The 10,996-nt window shown below is 40.7% G+C and overlaps 1 protein-coding gene across 3 annotated transcripts; it reads right to left on the bottom strand.

Annotated features, from left to right (window-relative positions):
* Positions 1-3,043: 3,043 nt before the first annotated feature.
* On the bottom strand, positions 3,044-10,661 carry LOC104932794 (histone-lysine N-methyltransferase SUV39H1). Of its 3 annotated transcripts, none has more exons than XM_010748103.3 (6): positions 10,532-10,661; positions 9,665-9,855; positions 7,207-7,866; positions 6,737-6,883; positions 6,338-6,467; positions 3,044-5,017 (listed from the first exon to the last, which is right to left on the bottom strand). In XM_010748103.3, the coding sequence occupies exons 1-6, from the start codon at positions 10,548-10,550 to the stop codon at positions 4,884-4,886; spliced, it is 1,281 nt and encodes a 426-aa protein (XP_010746405.1). In that variant the 5' UTR covers positions 10,551-10,661; the 3' UTR covers positions 3,044-4,883. The 3 variants fall into 3 exon arrangements, with proteins under 3 accessions (XP_010746405.1, XP_019115486.1, XP_027144706.1); XM_019259941.2 differs by lacking the exon at positions 10,532-10,661 and adding an exon at positions 10,086-10,465; XM_027288905.1 differs by lacking the exon at positions 10,532-10,661 and adding an exon at positions 9,948-10,075.
* Positions 10,662-10,996: the final 335 nt, after the last annotated feature.

The following is a 10,996-nucleotide window of genomic DNA, read 5'->3' as shown; positions in this document are numbered from 1 at the left end:
TTGTTCCATACAAACAATTCATCTGTGCACAAGGTTTACTGTTAAAGACAGTTGAGATAAAAACACATCAGCTGATTCCAACTGATTTGAACCTTAACTCTCCTTATACTGTAACTCTGCCTTAAGACATTTTAAGTTGTCTTTAAACATCTGTAATTCAAGGGTTAGTGAGCACACTTTCTTCCTAAAACTGGACCTTTTGTAGTTTGTGATCATATGTCGGAACCAGAACTTGGCCAAAATAAAGCAAGACCATCTGCATGGCCAGCAGTAGCAGTTAGCAGTCGTGAAGATAAGCTTGTGCATCAAGATAAAGGAGTGTGCAGATTTTAATATCTTAAAATCTTATCTTATGTACAGTGAGCAGTGAATGCCTGGAACAAACAAACAAAGTCTTAAAATCTAAAGTTGTGCAGCGTGCATTTAAAAAAAAGGTCAGCTAAAACTTCCAAACAAACTTTCAATGGTTGCGTTATGTAAATTTGTCACAAAGGAAACATGTTGTAGAGCATGTGAATGCTGGGATTGGATAGTGTCTTGCACAGAAGGAGGCTGTAACAGTTATGTCAAAAGTTATGTCAGACTGCTGAAGCCATGTATGAACTGTGGATGCCTCCCACAGACGCTCTTATTCACACAAACTGTATGTATGATATGCTTTGATTTTTCTCTTCATAAAATGCATGCAGATGTCAGATCATTCAGTTCTGTTCATGAAAGCTTCCTGGCCAGCACTGTGGTTTCATTTGACCTAAACACAAGATATCTGGCTAGTATGGCTTGTCCACCTTTCATTGACATCAGACAACCGAGTCTTTTCATTTGGAGCTCAGGAAGTCCTAATCCTCCACAAATCCTGCAAATCCAAAGCAATCCCAGGCACATGAGGTGAGGTGGACACTCTTATTCTTAGATGATTGGCTTTTACTGAGGACACACTCAACACCACTCTGGCCTACATTCTCATCCAAGAAGCTTTCAGAGCAGCACTGATAGGACCAACAAACAAGGTGATTGACAGAATTAAGCTACGGGCACACATATGTGACTGCTGGCAAGTAACCATCATCTGCCGAGGTGAAATGTGGGCAATGTAGGACTTGCTGCATGTGGAAATTAGCCTGGTTTGTAGTCCACTTTGGGGGTCAGAGGATACAAGATCAGAGTTACACCTTCCGTATATGCGTATACAGCTACATATATTGTGTGCTTTCTGACATGGTGGTGTAAATTCTCCCATCAGTGTTCAGTTGGGTTGAGATGTGGTGACTGTGAAGGCCATAGCATCTGTATCACATTTTATTCATTTTCATGCTCAGACCAGTCAGTGACCCATCATGCCCTATGGATGGAGGCATAGTCATCCTGGAAAAGACACCTTCATTCAGGACAGAAACGTTCCATAACAGGATAAAGATGATCACTCAGAACAACTTTGTATTGATTTGCAATGACCGTTCCCTCCAAGGGAAAGTAGTTTGATGTTCCCGGAGGACTCAAAGTGGCAGAAGAGACATCTTAATCAGATGCCTGAACCATTTCAACTGGCTTCATTTTGATGCAAAGGCACAGTGGTTCTACTCTAAACCTACTCTGGGAGTCTGCAAGCTCCTCGCTCAATCTCTGAGGCTGAGCCCAGCCACCCTACAGAGGAAAACTATTTCCGTTTGTATCCACAATCTCACTCACACTTTTGATCACGAACCAAAGCTGATGGCTATGGGTGAGGGTTAGAACATAGATCAAATGGCAGATCAAGAGCTTTGCCCTTGGGCCCAGCTCCATCTTCGCCACGACAGCCCGGTACGACATCCACATTACTTGTGATGCAGCACTAATCTGCCTTTGAAGTATATAATATGCTCTCTATATTACTGCTGACGAACTGTTACTGTTAGGCTCATGCATCATATTCTGCATTTCATTTTCAGGCAGCTGACGAAGAGTTGCTTTTCTGTTTTTCTTACATATGACAGTCATCAAAGGTGTGCTGTAAACCACAATGTCTATTTACTGATGTCGTTCCCACAGAGCTGAATACAGATTGAGTCACTGTTCCTAAAACTGAGACTGAAGCTCCTGACATGTGGCCCAACAATGAACCTTCTTTCAAACTCTCTTTGATCTTCCTCTCCACATCTTGATACAAAGTCTGAATCAACTGAGCCTGTTCGTTATTTTTATACGTGCTGCATGGTATGATTGCATATTAATATAACAAAGATGATTAATGAATGCTTCCATGGATGAAGGGAACTACCTGAAATACTGGAAGTCAGCCATCAAGTATTATGAGTAGTAAAAATTATAGAAGGTATTATTTATCAAATGGTAGTTTAGTATCTTTGATGTGTAACATGAAATTTTTGGTCTGTGTCATCTATATTCAGGGTTATCTAACCTCCCCAAACACTAACAACTTTTTAGGTTTTATTTTTCAATCATTTGTTTTATGAAGCAAGCTTTGTGTGAGTACTTTAATGCAGGGGTCTTCAACCAGGGGTCCGTAACCCGTCTGGGGGTCTGCAGAGGCACTGCAGGGGGTCTGCCAATTTTTGTCATAATAATTGACAATTTTCACCAAAATAATTTGTGAGAATTAAAAAATATAAGAAAGATATTGAGTAAACTGCATGCATTAATATACAATTATAATCTACTTTTGACAAACTTTTGACATAATGAAATTATTCCATTATGCATGAAGGTTTTATCAATCATAAACACATGTAGGCTAATAACCCATTATATCAATACGGTGAAATAATAGGTGAATAAAGTAAATATAAGTTATTTTAGGCCAGGCTTCTCTGTTCTGTTTGTCTCTTGTCCAAGGGGTCATTGGGCTGAAAAAGGTTGAAGACCCCTGTTTTAATGGAGTTTTCTGATGTGGGGCAGAAGGACACAGAATTGTTGAGAGTCGTGTATCAGTTATTTAGTGCAAAGAAACATCCTCATCCTTGTGCGAACCAAATGCACCACCTAGTGGTGAAGTCTGTTGCATAGTTAACTCAGCATAACAAACAATGAAACCATGAAAGCATGAGATAGAACCATTTATTTACAATGTTTTTGTTCTACGCCGATCAGGAAGTCACACACTGAAATACTAATAAACTAAAAAGTTAACACAGACACTAAAACAACCAGCATGAACACAAAATAAAAACTTTACAGAGCGACACGGAAAGTTAAAAGAAAAAGTTGACAGTCCAACTCGGTTCACCATAAAGGAAAACACTTTTCTCTGATCGGTCCCTGATGGGCTTTGGCCATACACAGTTTCACCTGTTGAGTCATGAGTGTCATGCATCAGTTTTCCCATGCCACTGAGAACACCTTCCTTCACCGCTCTACTGCTGTTGGTGAACCAAAGCAAATAGTGTACTTCTACTGAGCAGCAGTGTTGGCTGAGCTGAGGGTTAACTCAGGGGTTACACAGGTTCAAGTTCATTGCATAGTAAGCCACGTCTTGATTGGTAGTTGAAAGGCCATCACAAATCTGACAGGTTAGACGTGTTCAAGACAAAAGGGCTTTCACACCGAGTCAAACCATTTTTTTTTAATGGAACATTGTGGTGGAGATAGGCTACGTTCAACAGTTTGACGATCACACTCGCTTTATAACCATCTCTGTAAATTCTGTACAGAAGCATGAATTTTGGCTGAGGAGAGCGGTGTAATCATGCTGAGACAAATTGTTCAAATGGAGAAAACGGAGCTAATTTAGTCAGAATGACACCAGGCTTTTCACTTTCAGACTGTGAGAACAGCTAAAAAACTTGGCCTTTGTAACTGGAAACGTGTTCAATCAACGTGTTCATGCTTTTATGAAGCATGCTGAGACCTTGACCACTGTCCAACCAACTGAGCATGACGATGAAGCACAAGTGGCAAGACTGAAAGTTAAAGAGACAAAAAGAACTAAGCTATACATTCAATGAAAAAATAAATCTCAGTATAGAAATCAGAAGAAAGTCACATTTGACCTTGGACAGTTAAGTCCAGGAAACATCACAGAGAGTCTCTGCCAAAGGTAGAAATGACAACATTGATGACACAAACTGTACATGATAAAAAGATAAAATTGTGCCCACGAACAGCAGCCCAACAACCAAAGCCAAAATTTGTTCGGCTCCGGTTGCCTTACACACACCATACTTTTAAAAAAAATGTTGCAACTATTTGCCCAGAGCCTTTCATGACAACTGTTGGACCATGTCAGAAGTAACAAAATACAATGGAAAGCCAACTTTTAGGAGTTTTATAACTACACTGTAAATTCTGTGAAACTCTGAACAGTACAGAGTTTCAAGACATCAACACATGGTGCTCCAACGATGTTGGTGTCTGAAGTGGACTGTTAAAATAATGCACTTATTTTAATTCGATTCTAGTTTCCTAAAAATTGGGTCCATTTTTTGGATGGCTGTACATCATTTGTATCAGTGGCATTCACAAAGTTAACAGTTGAGATGTGGGAACACTAAAAACAAGATATTAACTTGAGTACAATGTTGTCACTGTTCAAGGCGATGGGCCATTATCATTTCATAATGACGACACAGGGAAAATACCTGTGTCATGTGTAATACATGTTAGAGCACGGGGAAACCTCAAAAAGGAAATGGCTGTTCATTCATGTACTGCTTTTGTATGTCTTGTAATAAGTATTCAAATAATCCATGGCTGTAGTCTTAAATTCATTTAAAATCAAGAAACTACTTTCTGTTCAAGTTCATCTGATTTGGAGAGTTGTCATGTTCTCATAAAAAAATTGATTTCATGTAAAAATAAGAAAGAAGACAAATTTATACACAAATCTGTAGAAATTTCTACATCTTTACACAGATAAAAAGGTGTTGTGTTCCCGCAGCCCCTCATCAGAACAGATATTTTCGACACGGGTCTGTTCCACACCGACACTCCACTCGAATCCTCTTCTTTGGAGAGCTGGGGAGCCCCGCTAGACTGAAACTCGAGTCCATTTTGGTGCTTTCTGTGTCCATTGGATCAACTGGAAAGAAATAGATAGATATACTCATACTACACAATATTAGAGCTCAACTTTTTTTCCAGCACTGACATCTTTGACATTGTTTGATTATCAAATCTTGATTTGTAAAGATCAACATTTCATTGGTTTTGTGCTCTGTCATTTACATGTTCAGATGTATTCTATCAAGTGTGATCCAACCACCAGATCTTAGATCTTTTTTTTTCCCATTCAAATCATTCATCACCTGAGCGCAGAAAAGTACTTTAGAACAGCTCACCTTTAAAAAAACAGTGCTACTGGGAAAATAATCAATCCTGCGTATTATTATTATTATTTAATTATTATTCAAATGCCATTTCCTTTAATATTTAATACAAAATCGACAGCTGATATGACCTTATCATTGTAACTGGCTAAAGTAAAAGTCATGGGCAGCTGAAAATAAAGAGCTGTTGGCTGAATGTTTAACTTTTATGTGTTTAACACATTATGAGCACTGTGTTAATGTTTCACACTTTATAACTTCTTTGCTAAATGGGGAAATAATAGATTTGTTAGCGTTGACTTTAGTGATATGGTTCAGTAACATGATGAGCAGTACTGATTTAGAAAGCCTATGTTGATCATATACATTGACTATCAACTATTATTAGAACTACAATCGACAGGCAAGTGCACTGTTGGATTGTTTTGTTCATAGAGATGTGCTCGCCTTTAAAACATATGGAAGCAGGGTTGGATAGTCGACTTTAGAAAACAATCCAGACACTCTATAGTTGCTCAGTTGTCAAGGCGAAAGCAAACAAGAACATATTTTTATTTGTGAATGACTGCGCTCTTCAGATTAAAGAAGTTAATTTAGGCAAATGCTTGGATGATATTAAATGAAGTCATATATTTACAGTCTGTTTCATAGAATAAATTCAGTGTGGTAGGCTTGTGATGTCATAAATAGAGAATAGCAATAAATCCAAACAAATAATGCCTTTCAGAAAGACAGAGGTACAGACGTCTGTAAAGAAGTACACAAAGAATTTGTCTTGGCTCTGCCGTTTCAGAATATTCATGCATAGAAATAATGTTGATGAATTTATGATTTATGAAGTTGGGATTAGGTCCCCTGTTGGCTCCACTGAGAACTCTAGGATCAGTGATTAACAAACTAAAATGATGTTATCATCTCAACACCATATAGAACAGAGCTACACCATGCTTTGGAGGTCCATGGAGACAGAGTTAAGTACCAGGACCAGTACAACGGCTGATTATTACTCAGGACTATATTCTGAACCTGATCCTTCTGACTGTGGTTCAAATCTGCAGAATGGAGACACTTACTTTGCATCTTGTAGTCAAAGGTGAGTTCCTCTCCAGCCCGAATCGACCGTGTTGAAAATAAAGCAATTCTTGGAAGCCTCTCGTCAATGTTGTCGATGAACACATTAAATACCTGCAGGTTGGGATCACACTGTAGAAGAACACAGCGTGTCAGCAGCCTTTCATCCACAGTGTTTTAAAATACCAAACAACATAAATAGTAAATGGACTGTGTTACAGCACAGCCTTCAGGAGCAATTTGGGGTTCAGTATCTCGCCTAAAGACACTTTGACATGCAGACATGGATTTGACTTAAAACTTTGACATGCATGTGGTCACATGGACCCAGAGTTAGTGTGTTGCTGCCCACAGACAGTGACCTGCAATATATTCTGCACACACACTATGAAGACACTCACACTGTGGTTGACAAAGTGGGAGATGTTGCCTTGGTGAGCTGCATCCACTGTATACACGTCCTCCACATAGTCCAGGTCAAAGAGGTATGTGGATCCTTGGCGGTCATACACTTGACCCCTCCTCTCTGCTTCATCTGTTGTGATGATCTGTTGTGAGAGGACAGAACTTACTTTACTGATAGATACACAGTTCAACTAAAGGAACACATGTCGCTGCTGAAGCTGTCCAGCTGTGTCACGGAGTGGTGCTTCTTTCATTTAATAACTGATCTTTGGCTGGGCACAGACATCAGGCTGGAGGGAGCACAAAAGCTCAACAAGAGCCAAGTTGGATTTTGGCCCGTCAGCAGGTTCTTCACATGGATACATGCCAGCACTGACATGGCAACATTTCAAAAGGCATGCACATTGTAGTATTAATGTAATAATAAAGATATACACTTACGTCAGACCTTATTTTGCACTCTTACCTCTCCCACGTACTCCATGACGAATGTGTTCTTCTTGATGTGCTGCAGGGTGCGGACACCCCACCCCCGTCCATTCTCTGTCTTAAAGATGCACAGGTCAAACTGGATGCCCTTCTGCACCACTCTGTTAGGACAATCGGGGCCACAGCTGCACTGGGTGTTACACTCGTATATGGGCTGACCCGGTCGGACCCGCACCTGACCCTTGTCATTGTAGGCCATGCGGTGCAGTGAGGCCCCAGGGCAGCAGCCATTTACCGGCTCTTCTAAACAGTTCTTACACTCACAACCCACAGCCATCTCATCTAACACGATGCCCTGGCCTACTTTGTAGTTGTTGATGTAGGTAAAGTTTTTTGGAGGGCCCTCAAAGTCCACTTCATTCATGACAAAAATGCGACCCGGGTGGTTGCGAGTCCGGTTCAAATGAGCCTCCCACCGCTGCAGACTCTGACGGTGTTTGGCTTTCTGGGTCAAGAAAGAGACAACTTCCTTATCCAGCCTTTTAGGAGTGCATCGTCTCTTGTGGCGCATCAGCTCCTTCTCCAGGTCCAGGTGGAACTGCTTCATCAGTATGCGACATTTGAGGTTTTTCTTGGGTTCCCACGTGTTTTCTGAATCTGGGAAACCCCTCCACTTCACCAGATAGAACTCCTCCTCCTACCCAAACACACAGCAGCTTCAATTAGGGGCAAAGATCGGATTCTGTCATTCATTTATTCATTTTGTACACTAACAGTGCAGTACAGTGTTTAAGATATAAATTACAGTGAGTCTAACTATTTGTTACCCATTTGTCTTCTTGTTTTCCACCATTTAATCAATTCCATTTCAGCCTTTTTAAGTGCATGGTTACTGTTTTTTCCCCCCAAAGAGTTCAGCAGATTTTTTATGTCCGCACCAGTTGTTGTCTATCAATGTAACAGGCTCCTTTGTGTAATTGCAGCTCATTCATCGTGCATCTCCAACATGTAAATCACCTATTCTTGAGAAACCTTATTTTCTGGGGATTTTTATCCTTTAATTATGCAAAAGGATCTGGCGCAAAATCTATATTAACTTATTATATTAATCTGATCAACTTCTTGGCTTTTAAACCACATAACGGTCCACTGTTTACATTTGTTTTTAAATATACTTTTTTTTTTTGCAGCTGAGGATGTTGAATTTTGTCACATGATGGAAATGCATCTAATTAGCTGTAAATATCTTTTTAATTTAGGAAATAAATGTATTTTGTCTTTGTGATAAACAACATGTAATATACTTTATCACACAAAGATGTGGTGTACTACAGACACACAGTCACCATTATGAACATTTAATAAATGACTAGAATCTGTCTGACATCATATTAGATAGTACACAAACAAACTCAGTGATGTCTCCTGTTTGTTTTATTCCCTCCATCTTTTCCTCTCTCTGTTCTTCTGCCTTTCTGTCTGAGGCATCACCCTCTCTCTTTCTCTGATGCTCTCTGTTCCTGATCCTCTTCGGCTCTTCTTACCCCGTCCTTAGGATACAGCCAACTCGTTTTAATGCCTGATTAAATTATGCTTTTGCAAAAATCTGACAGAGTTGACAAAAATATAGAGACATTTTCATAAAAATAGATTTTTTGTTCTACCGACCACTAAAGGGCATCACAACCAGAGATTAAATTGTGACGGAGCCCTCTGGAGCTCTGCTCCGCCTCCTCACCTCGGCAGTAGAGCCAGCAGGAGCTCAGCCGAATTGTAGAACAGGGCAAGACCTACAAAAAAGTCTCTTGGAGCAATGGGCTACAATGAACAGGAAGCGAGATATTTAAGAATGAAAATCAGCATTTTTGCTGTTTCGGGCTGGTTGAGAAGGGGTCATGTTTGAACAAACTTCTCGTAGGGATTTTATCCAATTGACTTCAAACTTGGTAGGTGTGTTCACATAGACTTCCTGAGTAAAAGTTATCAAAATTTGGAATTTTGGGGAAACTGTGTGGGCGTGGCGATCCATAAAAAAAGATTCAAAGAAGAAATCGTCAGGAAGCACCTTCTCAGAGCCGTCTGAAACTTCTTGCGGTTCTATTATGCACAAGCGAGATATTTAAGAATGAAAATCAAAAGAAAAGAAGAAATCGGCAGAAAGCACCTTCTCAGAGCTGTCTTCTAAGACCAATATTATGCACATTTCGACATGCGGACATGTGCGAGGGCCCCGACCATCGCTGCTTGCAGCTTTAATTGAATTAATGGAGCTGGCCTCTACATATTTTGGGAAGCGGATTTGTCCCTGATCCAGTTCTGATAGTACCAAACCTTCAAATTCTGTTTCAACTTTGTCAAAGTTTATTTAAATGTGAATAGATTTTGTGTGACCATTAAGACTATCAGAGGAACCTGAAGGATACAGTGGATAAGCAAAGAGATGCATACTTCCTGCACTTGTATTATTGATCAGCAGGTCAGTGGTCAGATCTTACCTTGCTCTTCTTGTAGTCACAGAGAAACTCCACTTCATAGTCGTTGATGTTGGCTCTGCTCACCCCGAGCTGCTTACACTGGAGCCTCTCCGTGCGGCACAGGGCTTCCAGCTCCTCCCAGGACATCTTACAGGGCACGCCGCAGCCTGACGCCACAGCTCCGTTTAAATGACCGCCGATCGTCCCTGAAGCTACAGGGCAGAGAGACACAGCTGTAAATATCCGGATGCACACACAGGAACACAATGAAGAGCATGTTATCTCGGTTTGATCTCAACTCCACCTTCCTCCACCCTGCAAACCGCCTCACGTTAAAAACACAGCTACTGTCTGACAGACACGAGCCTCGTGTTTTACGTCTCCCGCGAGAAGGAAATCGGAGTTAGCCGCTTTTACAGACTCGCATAGTTTCCGTACATACCGTTCCCGCAAGAAGCAAACACGCACATATCTCTTCTCAGACATGTTTTGCCCGCTAAAGCAAAAAAAAAAAAAAGCTCGCAGCCTGCAAACACGGGCCAGACTCACGCATCCGTCCACGCTTCAGAAAACACGCAGCGCACATGAATAAGAAGGTGAAAGTTGGTGTGTGTGTGTGTGTGTGTGTGTGTTCACGGGCGGACAGCTCAAGACAAAAGAGGCTGCATGAAGTGCACACAGCTCCGGACAACAAGCCTCTTCCTCCGGTCACTGTGACACAGCCTCCGCCGCTGCTGCTTCTTCCTCACGGTATGTGAAGACCGAGCAGACTGCGTGCATGTCCGAGCCCCGCTTTTTTTAAAAACACTTCACACTCAAGACTTAAGCAGACAACAAGAGGAAATAGAGGCGTAATTGGAAGAAAATGGTGTGGTCTTCTTGAATTACCTTTCAAATTTTCCGCCATGTTTTCCGCACAGCCGCCAAAATAGAAGAAACTATACTAGTGGGGAGGATCCTACCGCAGAGGGGGCCGTAGCGGCTGCTGATTGGATGAGCGTCTTCTGTCAGCCCTCTGATTGGCTCAGATGAAGTCAGGAGGGAAAGACAATTGATATCCGTAAAGTTAGGTGAGCGTGTTTGTAAAGCGGCTCGTGCTGAAAATAACAGCAACATTTTGTCACATTTAGCTTCAAACAATGTTAAATCTAAACTGGTTTGAATTTTTGAGAGTCGCTTTTTTTTGCACATTTAAAACAATATTTGTGAACTTAAATATTTTTTTTGCACATTTAAAACAATATTTGTGAACTTAAATATTTAAATCCAAATGTTAAATGTTACACCCAAATGTTATATGTTACACCTAAATGTTAAATCTAAATCTAAATGTTAAATCTAAACTGGTTTGAA

This window comes from Larimichthys crocea, chromosome XV, assembly GCF_000972845.2.
Source record: "Larimichthys crocea isolate SSNF chromosome XV, L_crocea_2.0, whole genome shotgun sequence".
NCBI classification, from domain to species: Eukaryota; Metazoa; Chordata; class Actinopteri; family Sciaenidae; genus Larimichthys; species Larimichthys crocea.
The sequence above is the reverse complement of the archived record's forward strand: the minus strand, read 5'-3'. Positions and strand labels throughout refer to the sequence as shown.